Source organism: Petromyzon marinus, chromosome 72 (assembly GCF_048934315.1).
Source record: "Petromyzon marinus isolate PM22_M1 ecotype Great Lakes invasive population chromosome 72, UKy_Petmar_22M1.pri1.0, whole genome shotgun sequence".
In the NCBI taxonomy this organism is placed as follows: domain Eukaryota; kingdom Metazoa; phylum Chordata; class Hyperoartia; order Petromyzontiformes; family Petromyzontidae; genus Petromyzon; species Petromyzon marinus.
In genome coordinates, this window is record NC_133738.1 from 8,879,494 (window position 1) to 8,900,507 (window position 21,014).

General features: G+C 44.0%; 1 protein-coding gene across 5 annotated transcripts in view; it reads left to right on the forward strand.

Moving 5' to 3' along the window:
* The window catches only part of LOC116957289 (RING finger protein 17-like), a 126,342-nt gene that overhangs the window by 38,236 nt on the left and 67,092 nt on the right, over positions 1-21,014 (forward strand). For all 5 annotated transcript variants that reach the window (XM_032979346.2, XM_032979344.2, XM_032979342.2 and 2 more), the window contains exons 19-25: positions 706-865; positions 3,096-3,286; positions 7,248-7,398; positions 13,681-13,837; positions 16,377-16,492; positions 18,804-18,918; positions 20,671-20,776. In XM_032979346.2, the coding sequence (XP_032835237.2) occupies positions 706-865; positions 3,096-3,286; positions 7,248-7,398; positions 13,681-13,837; positions 16,377-16,492; positions 18,804-18,918; positions 20,671-20,776 (996 nt within the window). The remainder of the gene's footprint in view (positions 1-705; positions 866-3,095; positions 3,287-7,247; positions 7,399-13,680; positions 13,838-16,376; positions 16,493-18,803; positions 18,919-20,670; positions 20,777-21,014) is intronic.

Here is a 21,014-nt window from a genome sequence, read left to right on the forward strand (position 1 = left end):
TGTGGGGCAGGTGGAATTTTGTAAAGTTTATGGATGCAGCAAAATATTAAAACCCACCCGAGATCTAGCATTGTCCCAACAGTAATGTGAAATGCACTCTCAGCCTTGTACAGGTATCCCTCGATTTACGGAAGGGATGCGTTCTTCAAATGCACACACACATGGCATAAAAACGAAATTTCGTAAATTGGGAACTTATTTTCCCTTTAGTTTAACACTAACAATTATGGATGTGGCCATTACAACTCTACTTATAGCCTAAAACACACTGATATTGCGTTTCAAGATACGAAAATAATAAATAACATCATTATTAAAGCGATTAAATAATAATGAATAAATAAATACAAATATTCACCTTTTCAGGGAACTCGCAAAAGATCTGCTGCGTGTTGGAATGCCCGGCAAGGTGATGTGGATGCATTGCTGTTGCAGGGACACGGTGGTGGATTATTGTTTGCCGATCTCACGGCGTGCGTGCCGTAGTGACATTTTTTTAAATGCCGAAATCCGTTTTTGTTCATCGAAAAAGCATCCATAATTTGTAAATTGGCGTTCACGCGAAATTCCGTAAACCAAACGTTCGTAAACGGATGGATATCCCGTATTGTTATATCTGCCATGGACGTATTACTCGTCGCACCTCTACATGTATGTGAATCTGTGTGATGATCGACAGTTAAAATAAGTGCGCGTGTATTCCAGTAAACGTGCGCTCAAGCAGAGCAGAAGGAATGCCGCGTGCGCGGTTTCGGATTTGCAGCCACATCTTCGTCGTCCAGACCACGAGCTCCTGAATCTGTTTGAGAAAGTCCCAGCGGCCGCCGTGCGCTGTGCTCTCAAGGATGTGGTGCCCTTCGTCGCGGTGAGTCACACGCCGCCACCGTCGTCACGGTGAGTCGCAAGCCACCATCGTCTTCACGGTGACTCGTCACGATCGTCATCATGGTGAGTCATGCACCACGATCGTAGTCATGGTGAGTAGGACGCCATGACTGGTGTCACTGTGACTCACGCCACGTCCGTCGTCAAGGTGAGTTGCACGCCACAATCGTCATCACGGTGAGTTGCGCACTACAACCGTCACGGTGAGTTGCACGCCACAATCCTCACGTAGGCCGAGACAGCCGTGTGTCATCCTGCAGGTTAATTCGGGGGAGTCGACTGCAGGAAATCAACTGCGTGTGTTCTTTATGGCTTCGTTATTTTTTAGTTTTTCCCCAGTTCCAATTGCGCTGTCAACACCGAGCAGTGAGATGCCCTCTCCAGAGTTCTGTTGCTAGCAGTGCATCACTTTGTGTCAGTGAATGGCTCCAGACGGGATACATCAGAGAAGTGTTTCTGGACCTTCACCCACATTTAAGGCACATCTTTTAATGTCTTGCAAGCGGTGTATCTCGCGTGTCAAACCAAAATGTTTACATCTCAGAGCTGGAATTTGGACAAACGTTTAAGTGTGAAATAAGATTTAATCTGATGTGTGTGCAGTCATTGACCTGGCTGAGACTATCGAGATGTTATCTACCTTGCCTGGTATACAGGAGGTCGTGGGTCCTTTCCCGACCCTGACACCTGCTGCATATTTAGAGTTTGTTTGCGCAACCCGTGGATTGTGTGGATCTTTCTCTAGGCCCACAGGTTTTTCCCTTCCACGTTTAGAATCGACATACATTTTAGAGTATTTGGCTGCAGTACATTTCCCCTTGTCATGACAACTCGTTGTTTAGAGGCAAGATCGCTCTAACTTATTAGGCTGCTAAGTGTTGAAACTGGGCCCAAGGGGGTGTATTGCCCAGCTGATGTGTGTGCAGTCATTGACCTGGCTGAGACTATCGAGATGTTATCTACCTTGCCTGGTATACAGGAGGTCGTGGGTCCTTTCCCGACCCTGACACCTGCTGCATATTTAGAGTTTGTTTGCGCAACCCGTGGATTGTGTGGATCTTTCTCTAGGCCCACAGGTTTTTCCCTTCCACGTTTAGAATCGACATACATTTTAGAGTATTTGGCTGCAGTACATTTCCCCTTGTCATGACAACTCGTTGTTTAGAGGCAAGATCGCTCTAACTTATTAGGCTGCTAAGTGTTGAAACTGGGCCCAAGGGGGTGTATTGCCCAGCTGCATTGCTCTCTCGAAAGATGTTAAACATTGATGAGGTGAGGGGAACCACTTGGCTAAAGTTGAAAATTTAATCAGATTTTTGTTTAAATTGTATCACAAATATTGAATTGTGAAGTTTTTTAATTAGTATATTCTCTCCATTGTAAAGGGTGAAATGTACATGTAACAGTGCATACTGCCGAGCACAATCGGTGTATTATTGCATGTGTAGTGACATCAGGGATGTCACTGTATGGTGCTGACCCGGAAGGGTCATGCTGTTTGATGTTCCTACATCGTGGACAGCACCGTGTGGGTGGCTGTGTGTAATACCAGCCCTAGCGGGGCTTGGTGAGCACTGGGATAGTGCGGGCACCACACAGCGTGTGGTGAGGGCTTCCCCGTGGGGGAGGCGGGGGGAGTGTCAGCCAGGGGCAGGGTTGCCCCGGGCCATGGCACTCTGGTTGACCCCGTAGACACGTGATCCGGAATGTCCATACAGAGGGACTAAGGGGTGATCACGTGTCCTGAGAGAGAATTCTTGAGAAGGATGGAGAGGGAATAAGACTGTTCGGGAAGGCGGGTGGGGCCGAGGGCGGAGCGGCCCCAACCGGAGAGGGATATAAGTCGGGTCCCTGAGAGGGACCGGGGTCTCTTCGTTCTACAAGCTGGAAGTTCCGCGTCTCAAGCTGGAAGCGCCCCGTCCTACGGGGGACCATGTGGTCGGAGACCGAGTGAGGGTCCGACCCTTCGTAGCAGTAGCTCCCCTGTATAGTGTAGTTAGCTGGGTGTTGCCTCTAAAAGGAACGTCTGTGACTCAGTTGGACTCACTACACATGTACACTTTGTGTAATAATGTGCACATTGGGGGGAAAACGAAGTCACGTTTGCCGTCTTGCGTGTCATCGTTTTTTTTTCCCCCGTCGTGTGTTTTTTATGTCTGGCTCTGTCCGCTTATTCATTTTCTGTGCCACGGGGATTTTGTCGTCGCCAGGGTCAGGGTTGGAGTGCAGAGTCGAGCAAAGCGTTTGCCGAGATGCTCCAGGGACAGATTGTCCACATGGTCGTGGCCGCCAGAGCCGGCGATGTGTTCATCGTGGACCTCGTGAAGTCCCCGCACAACCAGGTGGAGAACGACGTCCCGGTGTCGCTCAGAGATGCCCTCGTCTTCTTGGAGCTTGCCAGGTGCTGTGCGCACGCGTGGTGTGATACATGTTCGCGTGTCGTCTTGGTGTAATTAATGTGCGTCACGCTCATGATGCGTGCATTGCGGTTAGTATAGTCGCCTCACGTTTTTTTACGCACGCGATTTTGGAATTTGCACGTCAGATTAATTTACAACGCGCTTCAGTGCCTTTGGCCCACGCTGTTTGGAATGCGCTGTGAGCAGCTGATGGTTAGTCAGGGCAGAAAAGTTTAGGTAGCGATGCTGCCTAAGGGGTAGCAGCATTACGACAACAGCCAGAAGTGCGGGACATCAGCATCAGTCAGCATCTGCTCCTCACGTGACGTTTTAAAGATCTTTGTCCCGCGTGAACTTTGTCTTGTGCACGCATTTGCCTATCATTATGTCCGGTAAGCATCTCACTGTGTGTTAAAAGTTTTTTTAAACTTTAATATGTTTATTTTTTCTTTATTTAATTGATGTCTTTAGGTTTTGTAAATATATGTACCTACTGTAACCAGTGAAACATGTAGATGTAAGAGTGAGGCTTGATAGCGTGCTCTCCCTAACACCAACCATTTTCTTTTTCTAGTGGGGAAAATGTTTAATTTAGGTCATTTTGAGTTTCTCTGCCGTTTTTCAAGGACACGACCTCCACGTAAGACGAGAGATAGCTGTCTAATAGTAATCTAAAGATTTCGATTCTGTGCCGATTCTGCTCATTGTCAGAACGTGCAAGATGTAGCACCGATAAGTCGCTGTTGGATGAGATGGCACAGATCAAAATCAGACGATACAAATGTGATACAACATGGGACACGGTACGGTTGATGGTACAAATCAACATTACAAACATGGCAAGGGCTCATTCCTCAAACATAGCGTGGATTGTGACCGGTAGATTCACGAGGTCTGGGGGATTACAAATTGTTGCGCGCCTAGAGAGGGAAGTTTTGCAGACGGGTTAGATGGCAATCGGTCATTATTGTAGAGTAATGCTCTCCCATGTTACAGTTGATAGGGGATGTAAGCACATGCAGACAGTGACTTTTAATATGGCAGCTCCCTTTGTAGGGGATGTAAGCACACACTGACTTTTTAATATGGCAGCTCCCTTTGTTTATAGGGGACTAGTTTTAATACCCGGCTTCGCCCAGGACTTGGATTCTTGTCTTGGATTAATACACGGCCTACGCAGAGGGTGGGGGGGGGATGCGTGACGTCAGCAGGCACACAGCGTAACGCTGCCACATGCGAGTGACATCACAGATGTGACATCACCGCTCACTTGCTGTGCAAAATATATCCATTAATGTGCCCCCCCCAAAAAAATACAAAAGTCTTATTTTTATACTTTTTGCATTGTGTACAGTCTGGAAATTGCCCACATGTCAAATTTCAAGTTTGTTGCATGTCGGGAAGTATGCTAAACATTTCGAACAGACACACATATTCACAAATTTCCCTTTTATGTATATGTAGATGTAAGCACACAGTGGCTTTATATGGCAGATCCCTTTGCCTATAGGGGATGTAAGCACACGCAAAAAGTAGCTTTAACATGGCAGCTCCCTTTGTCTATAGATGATGTAAGCACTTCGACAGTGGCTTTAACATGGCAGCTCCCTTTTTTATCAGTAAAAAACACAGTTAAGATGCTTATAAATGATGAATAAAAATGATCGGTTTTACCCTTTCTGACAATAAGACAGGAGGTTTTAAGATGTTTAAACACCAAATAAATACTCATAATAAAGGTTTTTGGGTTAGATCGCGTTTATTTATAAATGCGTCGTAACCCTCCACCACCCGACACGGCCAATCAGCAAAAAAAAAGTGTCACGTTGACAAAAGACAAATAATTCACTACTTCAGCCCACCGGTGTGTTGAACAGTTAATCCACATTTACAGTTTGAGTACGACGTTTCTCTGGTAAATACTTCCAGCATCATCGGGCAATTCGCCAGAATGGTAAAGCCCTCGCTTGCTCCCGGTTTTATATAGAGCAGCAGGGTGATGTCATCACTTAACTCATCAGGTGCAGTGATTAGAGGCGGAGGGGGGGGGTAATGTAATTATATAATCGATTAGTAATCAGTCATTGGTTATGATTAGTAATGAGTTGTAGATTAGTAATTCTTTAAATCAAAATGTAATGTGTATTATTTAATAATACGCTTCCAGGCCGCACTAAGCCGGTAGCTGTCAGAGCGATTAAAGTTATTCCTGTTCCTCTCAATTTCAATGGATTCTCTAATTAGTCTTTGCCAGTAATAATTAGTTTTACACACCACTGCAACATTGTCAAAATCAATTGAGTGTCCTTGTTGACAAGCATGTTCTGCCACTGCCGACAGTTGTGTTTGAGATAATTTAATATTTCTCTGATGTTCTTTTAGTCTTACGCTGATGTTACGTCCCGTCTGCCCAATGTAGCAGCTGCCACATGAACAATTAATCCGATATACACCTTCTGTTGATAGTTTAGGTAATGCGTCTTTAGTGCAAGATACTAGTTTTTTAATTTTGTGTACTGTACCAAATCTTACTGTAATGTTTTGCTTTTGCAAAACGCGGGCTAATTTGTCAGTTACTCCTGAGATATATGGAATTTTTATTGTTTTAACAATCTGGTCGCTTTCAGTTGTATTGCTTTGCGATCGTGATTTGGCATTCAGTGCTCTGTTAATTTGAGCATTATTGTAGCCATTCTGTCGTAGTGCGTCTTTAACGTGTTTAATCTCTCTCACTAGACTCTCACCATCTGACACTGTTTTCGCCCGATGTACGAGTGGTGGAGGGTTACGACACATTTATAAATAAACGCGATCTAACCCAAAAACCTTTATTATGAATAATATTGGTCGCGAAAGCCTACGTGTTAAACCAAATAAATACGTTTTACAAGACATCAATTCTGCATTAACTACACGTACTTGCGGTGAACATGCAAACAAACATGGCCTTGATAATCTATGCATTGTCTGTGAAACAGATTGGCCTACACAAGAGACAGCCTTCTTTATGGCCTTGTCTTACCACCGGTGTTAGATCAGAGAACCACGCCACAAGACGACCATGTTCATTAAGTTTGTAGAGCTAGCTATCCATGATTGAGTCAAACTTTGCCCACTTTTCACCCTGACAACTGGAGAGCACACACTATAAATGCTACTAAGCTATCATTAAAACTAACAATCATAACATATTTAAGTATCACAGTCAAGAGACTATTAAAATAAAAAAAAAATCTCATCAATGGGTTCTTGTACTATCTGGGACACTGCTCCAGTGCCCAACTAAGCTGCTATTATTATTTCATTGAAAACACCGTCAGCATCACCTGAACGCCACCAGGAAAATGTTTGCAATTGAAAAGCAGTTACTTGAAAGCCAGGAGATTGAATCCATAAGAGAGGTTTTTTTTAATATACAATTGCAATTTATATATAAATATATAAACCGCCCCCCGCCCCCCCCCCCCCCCGGTCTTCCTCCTGATCAACAGGAGGAGGATTTCTCCACAACTTTGGCTGTAGCCTGATGAGACTGGTTGTTGTAATTACCGGCGAAACATCACAATACCCGAATTGTAAATGTTGTGGGTTTACTCTCCAACACACAACCGGTTAGTGCTGAACTAGTAACTAATTGGCACGTTTTATTTACATGACAAACCTTACTAATTGGCTGAGTGGCGTGTGGTGGTGGCGGGTCTAATGGCATATTACATTTTATGCCATCTCATCCAAAACCAAAAAACCTCATCCATAATATTTGTCGTGAATGCCTACTACATGTTAAAGGAGATTGATTGTGATGAGTTTTGTTATTTTTTTGGTGTAGATTAAAAATTGCAATTATCAGTTGGTGGGCTAATGCTCATCTGTTTAATTGCCTTATAGACATTTTTTTGTTTAGATTTCGATCTAAGCCAAAAACCTCTGTGTGATGGCATTATTTATTATTGTTGCGAGCAGGTTCCAGTGTGACTCCGCGCCACTCTGCGTGCCAGACCACAGGCCCGGTCGTAGCCCAGCCTTCATTCCACCCAGCAATCTCCAGCCCCTCGCGTGGCTCTGTCTCATGCTGAGCCACATCAACAGTCCCAGCGACTTCTACGTGCAGCAGGTAAAACGCTCGCCGGGCCCCAGCAAGCGATTGCGTCTCTTGCACATGTTTTGGCCCCGGGGTCGGACCGTGCTCCGCGCGTGATTGTTGTATGGTGTGTGGCGATGCATGTAGCAACAAAAATAGATTTTTGCAACAAATGCAAAATAATGCCAGAAGCATATCTTTCAATGGGCAGTGCCTTTCTCGTCGGCGCTGCGGACATGGATTTTGTTTTCAGGTAATGCCTGAAGTGGGTGTCTCGGTGGCGAGATGTTAACTACCTCACCTGGTATACAGGAAGTCGTGGGTTCGATCCTGACCCTGACGCCTGTAGATTTGGAGTTTGCATGTCTCTGTCTCTACCCACAGTCGTGTCGACTTTTCTCCTTGTACTCCAGGTTTTTTCCTTGATTTAGAATAAAAATGCATTTAAAGTATTTGGGCTGCTATACATTTCCACGTGACAAGATACTTCGTTATCATTTGTAATAGCCGGATCACTTCTAAAAAAGAGCTACATAGCTCATTGACTGCATAAATTACTCATTTCTTTTCTTAGGTTTGTTGAAGTCTCGTCTCTCATCTTCTTGTTGTATTTACCTCCGTGCAGTTTAACGCTCTCTATGTGTTGCGTTGATGTCACCCTATGTGCTCCCTCGCTATTTGTTTTTTACACCTGATGATGATCGCTTGTGTTGCGGTCGAAACGTCGTGATTTATTTTAATATAATTTTATTGTATTTCTACATATGTGTAGAAATACAATAAAACTGGGGGTGAGATCAGGGAGGAGCAGGCGTAGAATGGGCGAGGTAAAAGAGAGGGTTGACACTGAGATGGTTTGATACTGAGATGGTTGATACTGAGGTAGCACAAACTTTTTTCTGGACAGTTCCAAATCACGTGATACAAGTTTTACATTTACTCCCATCAAACAGTTGAAACTGAAATAGTTTTGCTTATTTTAACTATTATGATACAATCTACCATTCTGTCGTGTGTTAACAAACAATGTGTTCACTTATTCTTTGGGTCTTTTAGTAAAGCCTTAGTAAAGCCATGTAGATAGAAAAATAAAAAAAGTATGACGTTTCGATCGCAACATAAGCAATTGTCATCAGGTGAAACAATAGTGGGAGAGCTGCTGAGGCAGGAAAAAATATAGTGGGAGAGCTGCTTAAGCAGGATGTGAAATAGGTTTGAGATGGGTGTAGCCCAAGGGTAAGTGGGCAGGGCTAGAGATGGAATTTGCGTGTAAATGTAAGATCGGAGAGCTGATATGCCTCCACGACTACGAAGCTGTGGAGGCGCTATCTACGTGGCTTTACAGAAGAACCCAAAGAATATTAATTCCTGCAGTCCCATAAGCTTTAAGTCAAATTTTAATGCATTCACTTTGTTTGTAGACTTCAGATGCCACTGCGCACGGTTGACTCGTTTGGTGAAATCTGGGGCCTGAGTACAGACAACGTATGATGTACGGACAGATCTCGCTTAACACTCAATATGCGTTCCTGGAGAAGTGAGCGATCATGGAATCGGCGCGAAAAGGGTCGTTACACCATTACATATATTGGGATGCGTTCCCCACAGCGCTATTTTCTAGCATATGAATAACATACGAAGGCTTCATTTGGGTACTGGTAGTAGCACAAATAATATGGATGGTAAACATCTTTTCTATAAAACTAGCTTGACTACCCGGTTTCGAGCACAAATCTCGGACAAGAACATTGTTTGCACACTAATCTTGTCTTAAAGGAATCTATATAGCACCTTAACCAAGGCACTTTAAAAAGAATTAACGGTACAACAGCGTATGAATGTAATTGTGGAGATGAAGTGAATAAAATTGATGAGAGGAAGCAATGGCGAGCTAATCTGTGATGATGCAGGAATTTGGTGAAAGCAAAATTGATGACAGACAATGATGATGCATGGATTGAATGAATGAGTAATGGGTGAAAGCCATATGAGAATACTACCTGGCTTCGCCCGGGACTTGGATCCACCGTGCCCGGCCGCCTTTGTCTCCCCAGTGGTGATGTTAACACACCACAGCAGTTACTCGTTTGAGGCTGAGTCGACCTAGGGGAGGCCCAGGACCGGTTCAAATAATAGTCACCGGTGGTGGCCGTGAGCGGGAATCGAACTCGGGTCGCCGGGTCCGTAGCGCAGCGCGCTAACCACTACACTACCGCTCCCCCCACACACACGCGCGTCCATAGGTACACATACACGCGCTTGCTGCAGACACAAAACTTTCAGGGTGCGTATGGCAGTAAACGACCCAAATAATCAACCAATGCTGCGCGAAGAACGCCTTAGACCTGCAACACATTTGTATTTCACTTTACCCGCGGAGGGTTGGGGGGGGGGTGCGTGACATCAGCAGGCACACTCCGTTACGCCCGCATACGGGTCACATGACAGATGTGACGTCACAGCTCACTTGCCGTGCAAAATATATCCATTATTGCACCCCCCCCCTCCGCAAAAAATACCAAATTCTATTTTGATAATTTTTGCATGGTGTCAGTCTGGAAAGTACCCACATGGCAAATTTCAAGTTTGTTGCATGTCGGGAAGTATGCTAAACATTTTGAACAGACACACATTCACAAATTTCCCTTTTAAATATAGAGATGAATTATGTACCGTACTCCCGAGTGCATTCTACTGTACTCCTACATTCTCGGAGGTGAAAACTCGCGAGACCAGGATAGATAAGGAGTCTCACAGGCTCAACCTTATCACGGGGGGGGGGTGGGGGTGCTGTGTTTCCTCGGCCGTTATTGCTCCTGTTCCTGCTGCTCCTGCTGCTCCTGCTGCTGCTGCTCTTGCTGCTGCTCCTGCCGCTGATCATGCTGCTGCTGCCGCTGCTCCTGATGCTGCCCACTGCTGCTGTCCTGATGCTGCTGCCGCGTGTTCTCGCTCATAAGCGGATTTTGGGATATTATTCTGTGATTTTTTTTTTTGCTTCTCCAGAACAAAGAACGCCGTGACGAATCGGCGTTCTTACGTACGGGATCGCGTTGAGCGAGATCTCCCTGTATTTTCTGCCAGGAAATGGTTCGCGTAGGATCTGGAACTGTTGTGCGTATCCCAGCAGCATTGCAAAACTGGGCCTGCCAGTCAGTGGTTGCTAGGGATTGTCATCTCTCCCATGTACAACAGCCAATAAGCTTCCAGCAAGATAACCCTCTCATGTACCATGGCGTCATTTCTGTGCACTACAGCCGGGTTGTGATGTGAGAGTGCATGTTTGTAATTGTTCCAGGGTGATACTTTGCATTGCAATGTCTTTATGTGCGTGTGTGAGTATCATGTATCTTGTGCCGGCTTTAATGGGTGCTTGTTAACAGTCTGTTAAAAGGCTGCATGGGTAGATGTTTGTGTATTTATGACAGTGCGTCTGTGTAGGGAGAGTATATGCTATTGTACGTGTGTATTTGGGAGTGGATGTGTTTGTGATAGTGTGTGACTGTGTGTGTATAGACATTAGAACGGTAGTGTAGTGGTTAGCGTGCTGCGCTCCTAACCCGGCGACCCGAGTTCTATTTCCAGTCACGGCCACCATTAGTGACGATTTTTTGAACCGCTCCTGGGCCCTCCCCTTGGTCGACTCAGCCTCAATTAAGTACCTGGTATGGTTTTCGATTTGAAGCTTTCGTGACTGCAGGGATTCATATTCTTGGTTCTTTCGGTAAAGTCACGTAGAAGGGAAATAATAAAAATAGAACATAATAAAATAAAATTCTCACGACGTTTCGGCCACAACGCAAGCAGCCGTCCTCAGGTGAAGAAACAGAGCTGTCGGAAAGACAGCGTCCTAATGAACACTGCTAAGCTTGGCAGTGTATCTTAAGCTGGGTCGGGGGAGGAGAGAGCCTTGACAAAGGAGTTTACATATCAACAGAGGAATTTGGCATATTGATGACAAATGCAGATATAGGGTTAGTCACTCCTTGCGGAATGTGTGGGCGGTGGGTTGTCCCAAAGTCATATTATGCTCGTGTATTATGTAGGATTAGCAGTAATAAAGGGAGGGAAATTTCTATAATAAAGAACTGCAGCAGCCAAACAACGACGTATCAAGCTAGTGCATTATGTGGAAAACAAAAAAGGAGTTTCTAAAGAACTACAAATACCCTACTACCATACAATAAACCGATGTGAAAAGCCTAAATATAAACTCCATCAATATAATCAATGTACTCAATATACTCTCCAATAAGTTGAGCTATTAACATTAAGTAACTGGGTATATACTACACTATATAATGAATACCATATAGTAAGCTGATAAAAAAACTAAAATATAAACTACATCAATATAATCAATATACTCTCAAATAAGCTGAGTTTACATATCAGCAGAGAAATTTAGCATATTGACGCTAAGCAACTGCAACTACCCTACTACTAACAATAAGTCATTATACATTACAATTTTACGTCGCAAAAGATATATATAATATGCCTCCAACTAAACTTTTTTCTACATCACACGACTATACCCCGTCATATACACTGCCATAGACAAACCCCAACATTGAATTATACACTGCATTATTAGACTATACATTGTAATATTACACTGTATTATTCTACAAACCATACTGTATACCACACTGCTGTATATTCACTATACAATTACGATACTATATATTACCTTATACATTATATTAAACATACTATTTTTCTATTTATTATTATACAATCTGCTATACACCATATCATTGACCGTCGCATGAAAGGTACTACGAGGAAGCAAAATATATGTAATGGGAGAGTGGTAGCAGGAAACTTGTAGCGGAGCAAAGACTCCGATCCGTGAGAATGCAAAAGATTTCTAGTCAATGCCAGCGAAATGGGCTGCGGTCTGAAAGTCACCGTAAATGTGAACACAATCACTCAAGACCCGAAATGGGGGAGGGAGGAGAGAGAGAGAGAAACAATCACGGTGCGTTACTCTGTCATGCTAAGCTTGGCAGTGTATTTTAAACTGGGTGGGAGGAGGAGTGCGCCTTGACAAAGGAGTTTACATATCAACAGAGAAATTTAGCATATTGATGACAAATACAGATATGGAGTTAGTCACTCCTTGTGGAACGTGTAGGCGGTGTGGGGTCTCAACGTCCTATTATGCTGTAGTGTATTATGTAGGATTAGCAGTAATAAAGGGAGGGAAATTTTAATAATAAAGAACTGTATATCAAGCTAGTGGATTATGTGGAAAACAAAAAAGGAGTTTCTAAAGAACTGCAAATACCCTACTACCATACAATAAACCGATGTGAAAAAAATAAATATTAACGACATCAATCTATGCTCGGAACGGAGGAGGGGGGAGAGAGAGAAACAGCCACGGTGCGCTACTCTGTCCTGTGCTGCGTGACAACTATGCTATAAACTAGACTACTATATTTTGATTTAAAGATTTCGTGACTGCAGGGATTCATATTCTTGGTTCTTTCGGTAAAGTCACGTAGAAGGGAAACAAAGAACCAAGAATATAGACTACTTCTAGATTTGAAGCTTTCGTGACTGCAAGGATTCATGCTCTTTGGTTTTATTCGGTAAAGTCACGTAGGTAAAACAAATGAAAAAAAATGTTTATTTTATTTTAATTTGTTTTACCTACGTGACTTTACCGAATAAAACCAAAGAGTATAATATAGACTACTATACATTACAATATTATACCTTCCAATCTAATCTACACTGTATAATATCGTATACACAGCCTAACATGAGCTCTAACATTATGCATTATATTGATGTACCTACAACTAAACTTTTTTCTACATCACACGACTATACACCGTACTATACACTGCCATAGACAAACCCCCAACATTGAATTATACACTGTGTTACTATACACTACCCTATACGCACTTTTTGGCAGATCGCAGTGTATATTTTTAGTTTTTATTGTTGTAGTTATTAGTCATGAAAAATGCGTATACGTCCAGTATATTCATTATTTAAGTTATATGCAGTGTATAATGTACTGTATAAATATTTGACACTGAAATCAAGCATAGCTACTTTTTTGTCACGCACACGGTGCTGATTGCCGGACTGGTTACAACCATTGGAGTGGTTTTGCCGGTCTCGCCCGATCGGCCTGAGACTGCAGGATAATGTTGGAAGCCGGATAATCGTGCTGGGGATAATCGATGATCAGCTGTAGTTGGTATAAGGAGTGGGTTTTTTTTTACTAGCGCCCTGTCATGGCTTTAACTCGCTTTGCATCGTAAAACAAAATACTTTGCCTTTTGTGGTTTCCAGGTGAGCACGACAAAGTGCTTGCTGGAGCTGAAGGGCGCTCTGCAACGCTTCTACCGGGACTACCGCAACGATTGGACGGTCGTGCATCCCACTGTGGGACAGCTTTGTGTTGCCCAGTTCAGCGCAGACCAGCAGTGGTACCGTGCCCAGGTCATCGGTATGTGCGGAACCGTTAGTCTCTAATGCCACGGATTGGCTTGGTACATGGGGTTAATAATTAGCATGTTAGCATGTAAGCTATTAAACTTATAAGCCCCCAACACTGAGCTATGTAGCTCTTTTTCAATAGCAACCTGGCTATCATAAATGATAGCTCATCATGTCTAAATGTATATCAGCCAAACACTCTTAAATGCGTGATGTTGTAAATGTGGAGGGGAAAAACCGGAGGACCCGGAGAAAAATCCATGCAACCATGGGGAGAATATACAAACTCCAAATATACAGCAGGTGTCAGTGTCGGGATCGAACCCACGACTTCCTGTATACAAGGTGAGGTAGTTAACATCTCGCGACCTTGTATCCTAATCTTTCATCCGAACTTAAATTTTGCTGTATTCCGTAAGCGACCATATAATATTTTACATGCTTTTGTTAATCTGTTAGCGTATCAGCCTTGTGCCATTTTAGGCCAAGGGGTTTGTTCGTCCATACTTCACCACTCTGGGGAATGGAGGCTGGTGCAGTGGGACCGGACCGGCGCAGCGTTATCACTCACTCGTGCCTTTGCAGCAAGGAAGGACCTGTCCTCCGTTACCGACTAGGGTGCCTTTCGATGTGAAGTTTGTATGTTTTCCCTCTTGTTATGGACGGGGCTTTCCTCAGGTTCCCTCGTTCCTTCAGTAGCCGAAATAAAAACACATGGTGAATAGTCTTGGCTAAACATTTCACGCTCACAAAAATACCTGCAAACATTGGTCAGTTGGGATTATTACTATTGCAAGATCTTTGCCATTACAGACCTGGAAAATTATCTTGGCTTGCCGAGGTGTTCCTGTTAAACATGCTGTAGTAGTAATCCTTATGTTATAATGGATGTGTTATTTTTGTGAAAATACATTTGGCAACAGAGACTTGGGCTGAGCTCAGTTTTTGAACTCGGCACGTCGGGTTTGCCGAGTTCAGTTTTCGTAGCAGATTACAGGACACGCCCTCAACTGTTGCTTTAAAAATACACTAAAGAAAATCCTCTTTACGTTCGAGATGGGTTTAACACCAGGGCCTGAACTGGTCCCGATCCCACCCTTCAACAGCGAACCCTGACCAGCGTGGTAGGCTATTGGTCAAACAACCCCAGTGATTGACAAAGAGTTGGGGAAGCTTTCATCCAGCAGTGGAAATATAAAAGGGGGCTGTACATTAACTATAATCTTTGGATCTTTAGGTAAAGTCACGTAGGTACAAAAATAATAGATCACGACATTTCGATCGCAACACAAGCAATCGTCATCAGGTGGGACAATCACAGCAAGAGAAAACTGCTCAAGTAGGCGAGAGATCTGCTGTGGCACGAGGTTATATAGGCCTCGGCAGTAGGGGGGAGAGAGAAGGAGGGGGGGGGAGGAGGCGTGGCAGAAAGTGGACCCCGCAGCAGCACCCGGACCACTGGAGTAAAGTGGACCACCGTGGCAGCACTGGAGAGATCGACTGCAGGGGCCTATATAGCCTCGTGCCACGACAGCTCTCTCACCCACTTCAGCATTTTTTTCTTGCTGTGGTTGTCCCACGTGATGACGATTGCTTGTGTTGCGATCGAAACGTCGTGGTTGGTTTTATTTGATTTTATTTCTAACTACCTGACTTTACCGAAAGCACCAAAGAGTATTTTTTTTATTTTTCTTTACTTGATGAGATCTCACATTGTGCGTCGTTACTGCCAGAGCAGTGGTTCTTAACCTTTACTGCAACCTGCACCCCTTTGGTTCTCAATAATAAAAAAAAATAATGTTAATAAACACATAGGGTTTGATGAAACAGTAGTTGTACTTACATGCCCGTGCTTAATTTGTTTTCGATTATGTACCTTCTAAAATTATCTGGCCATATCGCGCATCCCCAGAAAGGGCATCTCGCACCCCCATGTTTAGAACCACTGACGTAGATAGACATAGCTGGCTCGTGTAGAGGCCGACCGAAATTCGGTTTCGATTTCGGTGCCGAAAGTTGGCAAATGGCCTCTTTCGGCATAGTTTCTGTTTCGGCCGAAGCCAAAAAGTTAACTTTCGGTTTAGGCCGAAACTGATATTGACTTTCGGTCATCATTCGTCAACCGAAGATCTATTTTTAGAATATAACGCTCGTGCTACGTCTCACTATGCCTATAGGCCGGTCAGTCGGCGCCAGACAATCCTATGCGATAGGCTGCAAACACACACACGTCAGCAGCAGCAGCAGCTTAGGAGCGAGGTTACAGCCTCAACCATGGTCTTCTAATTAGAGGCTGACCGAAATTTGGTTTCTGCGCCGAAAAGTTGGCAAATGGCCTCTTTTGGCATCGTTTCCGTTTTGGCCAAAGCCAAAAAGTTAACTTTCGGTTTACTTTCAGTTTCGGCCGAAAGTCAATTTTTTACTTTCAGTCTGGTTTCATTTTCGGCCGAATCCAGAAATTCAGTTTCGCTCGGCCTCTAGGCTCGTGACTGCAAAGTTGTTTGCGATCGTCTCTGTGGTGCTGCTGTGCGTAACCTCTCCCCCCGTAGGTTTGCCGGGCAAGGGAGATGTGGAGGTGAGATACGTTGACTACGGGAACACAGAGCGCACCTCGGTGTCCTGCATACGCAAACTGGGCAACATGTTTCTACAACTGCCAGAGCTGGTAATTAAAATAATTTGCATTGACCAAAGTTATAACCCACCACATGTGGCCCCATGGTACAGAGGACTACCGAAAATCCGATGATGATGGCTGGATTTAACTACCGGCGAAACATCACAGTACTCAAATTGTAAATGTTGTGGCTTTACTCTCCACACCGGTGTGCTGTACTCGTAACGAATTGGCACGTTTTGTTTACGTGACAAACATTACTAATTGGATGTATCAGGTGGTGACGGATTAACCACACATTTATTTTTACGTGATTTAACCCCAAAAAAACCTCTTATGAATAATATTGGTCGCGATGCCTCCTACGTATTAAACTGACCTCCCTGCTTATTTGGATATATATCGCACACAGTGGTATTCCAAGAGTCTGTTTAGGTTTTCAGCATATGACGCCCGTGAGGAAAGAATGCAGATTTACAGGGTCAAGATCTCTGCTTGGCTCTCCTGCAGTGTCTAGAGCAGCATTGAGGAATGCGCTCACCCCTTGCATTGCGTAACTTCCCTGAAGCACACTGCACACCGTCGCGGGTGACCAAGTGGCTCAGGAAATGAGGGCCCCAGTAGTACACGGCTCTTTTAAGACTGTGATCCTAGAGGTCAAGGGTGCCTCAGTGGTTAGGAGATATTAACTGCCTCGCCCGGTATACAGGAGGTTGTGGGTTCGATCTCGACCCTGACGACACAGGAGGTTGTGGGTTCGATCTCGACCCTGACGACGCCTGTTGTATATTTGGAGTTTGCGTGTCTCTCTCTCTTCGTGGCCGCGTGGAATTTTCTCTGGGTCCCTCCGTTTTTACACGCTTTCTATTAACTCACCCTGTTGTCGTATCCTCAAATCTTGTAACTCAATTTTAACCCACTTCCCAATGTGGTATCGACTGCAAACTTGGTATACTTATAGCATACTGACGACAATACTATATTATTATATCATTAAAATTAAGAACATCTATTTTTAAACATTATTTTTTAATATGTTACTAGCGGCAAGTACCCTGCGTTGCCCGAGGGAAAAATTAATTTAAAAAAACTTCTCAAAACTTAAAAACACAACATACAAATGAAAATAAAACTTTGATCATTACCTCATTAATTAAAATAAAACCCAACGCGCGGTGAAAATAAAAACTTTCGCTCGCGCGCCAAGATTCGATTCTTTAAATTGAGCAAAGGAACCGAAGGTTGTAGATTTCTTTAGAATCGGCCTATTCACGTTTAATCGATACCACAAACGCTCACAAAATATCGATTCTCGCCAGTCTTGTATGCGGGTTGACGCCACACACTTCATGGTGATTCTCTCCCCCCCCCCCCCAAATACAAATGTCTTTTTTTAAACGTTTTACTTTGTGTACAGTATGGGAACTAGGCACATGGCAAATGAAAAGTTTGTAGCCTAGTTTATTATATCCATTATTTCCCCTCCCCCCCAGCCGCGCATTTGTGCGGGATACAGGGCCTACGCGAAGGGTTTGGGGGGGGGGGGATGCGTGACGTCAGCAGGCACACTGCGTAACGCTGGTGACGTGACAGAGATGTGACAGAGATGTGACGTCACAGCTCACTTGCCGTGCAAAATATATCCATTATTGCGCCCCCCCCAAAAAAAAATACAAGTGTATTTTTATAATTTTTGCATGGTGTACAGTCTAGAAAGTACCCACATGGCAAATTTCAAGTTTGTTGCGTGTCGGGAAGTACGTTAAACATTTTGAACAGACACACATTCACAAATTTCCCTTTTATAAATATATAGATGTTTCGGCTTGAGTCTAATTGTCCATGGTCAACTGACATTGGCTGTAAATCACCACGGTCCCTTACGTTATGGAAAGCTTCGGGGCCACTTCCTCGAGTCGTGGAGTTCTGCCATTACGAGTATGGTACATTTCATTAAAGCGTGTTTAAAAAAAGAAGTATTTTAAAATGTTACTGATTTCCCTCTACATTTAGAATCATTGACACATGCGTTGAGAGTATTTGGGCTGCTATATATTTCTATGTGATAAGTCAACCACTTTGTTGAGCTATAATTTGTGATAGCCAGGCCCCTTCTGAATAAGAGGTATATAGCACATTGGGCCTTAACTGGTAAAAGTATAAATCGTTTCAATTTTTTTTTTTTTTAATTGGAGGTGTTTTGAATACTTGCAGAGAGGGCATTTTGCCAATACCCAACTATCCTGCATTGCCTCTGCCAGCTCCCCCCCCCCCCCGTCGTTGATGCGGTGTCTGTTGTGGCAACTGCCTGCGTGTGTGAATGTGTGGCGATGCCCCACACGGCCGCTGCGCTATCCAGGCGGTGCCGTGCACGCTGGCAGACATCCGCGCAAACGGAGAGTGCTGGACAGTGGCGGCCATGGAACGCTTCCACCAGATAGTGGACAACAAGCACCTGTGGTCCTTGGTTACCGGTCTGTAATGCATGGCAATGTATTGCTTGGCTCGCCAGATGAACCTGACATACACTGCACTCACCACTTGAACATGACATACACTGCGCTCACCACTTGAACATGACATGCAGTGAGCTCACCACTTGAATGTGACATGCAGTGAGCTCACCACTTGAATGTGACATGCAGTGAGCTCACCACTTGAATGTGACATGCAGTGAGCTCACCACTTGAATGTAACATGCAGTGAGCTCATCACTTGAATGTGACATGCAGTGAGCTCACCACTTGAATGTAACATGCAGTGAGCTCATCACTTGAATGTGACATGCAGTGCGCTCATCACTTGAATGTGACATGCAGTGAGCTCACCACTTGAATGTAACATGCAGTGAGCTCATCACTTGAATGTGACATGCAGTGAGCTCACCACTTGAATGTAACATGCAGTGCGGTCGCCACTGTCTGTAATTGCAAATGCAGGTGTGCCTAAGACTGGTACCTGTAAAGAGAATAATGTATTACCAATCCTCTTATTTCTAGCTCTGACAGTTTCATCTGTGATGTCTGGAGGTGGTTAACAGCAGTGTTGGAACTGGTCCTGACTGACTCGCCCTTCAACAACCCGCACTGAGCAGTGTGGTAGGCTACGGTCAAACAACCCCAATTACCCAATGGCCCTAATCAGAATATTTATTTATACTGCAGGAGGAATCCGATTATCTACAGAGCTCTTTTTTACAGGTGTCCAGTGAGGACTGACAAAGCGTGAGAGAAGGCTTTCATCCAGCAAAATGTCGTTATCACATTTGGTGTAAATTGATGATCGTCTTCCAAAAGTTTTCCTTGAGATTAATTTTGTTGAATCGGCACTTTGATGTTGGTTGGATTTTTGCATCTTGACAAAGCAACAAAGTTGTCCATGGAAAAAAAGAGGTTCATTGATGTAAAGTCCAACATACTCAAAAGTTTGTCATTTGGCTTATTGACAGTGATAGCAAATCCAGGAATGATTGGAAACAGTTTTCTCTTCAAAATAACTGGTACATTACAATCTGACGGTGCCAGATCAATTCTGGGAATGAAGACAATATCTCTACGATTGGATTCTGAAATTATGTCATCCATAACAAAATGACGGTGCATTTCATGAATCACCAGACAGTGTGCCATTGCATAATCTTTTTTTGGGGTTGAGATTTCGAATTGACATTACAATGGTTACTTTTTTCAAAACCAATTAATAAGGCTGCATTCCAGATGGTGTTAGCAATGTGTGCAGAAATTCTACTGGATAATTTGTGACGTCACTTGGATCCACATAGCCTACCCAGCGTTACGCAAAGTGTACAGTGCCAGGCGTTAGGCACTTATAACCAGAACTATATGTATAATGATGATTTATCTTAAGACGTTGCCTGTCCTGCAGTTTTTATCCTGCCTGCTTTTTGCCAATAACTGACTTCTTTTAAACCAATCTAATGTCTTGCCTCATTCCTGTCAATTTGGACTGCATCGTCTCCTGCTATTTCCTTGTTATACGTCCGAATCATTGAGTTTTTCTAGCTTACCTGTCAGACCGAGAAACTGTAGCTGTCATTTCAACCCCAGTAAATATTAAACCTCTGTTACATCCTTGACCTTGGAATATTCATGACATTCCCCTGTTCCGTCTTTGCTACACGGTTGCAGTCTTGCTGTGTGACCAGATGTTTTTAAACTCCTGTCTTCTTCCCTGCTGTGGGATGCGTGTGTGGTTTTGTCGTCCAGATAACAGAAGTGGCAATCACGTGTCTGTGCACCTCTTTGTCGAACCGGCCCAGTTGTTGAGCAAGATGCTGGTGGATGAGGGCTTCGCACAACGTTTTGGACTCCGGTATGGACTTGGGGTGCAAATGCAATCACCAAACGCGGACGCGAAACCTCGCAGCAGCACCTCAGCCCCCATCAGCCGACAGTGCTGGCTTTTCTGTTCATCGCCTCTTGGCAAGATCATTGTTACATGCTCTATCATCAAATGATGGCTCTGATGAAAATGGTAGAAACATCACATATGGGGAAACCTCCTAAGCCGCACTCGAGTGAGCTGAAACTTTGGGTAAGCTGGGAGGTTG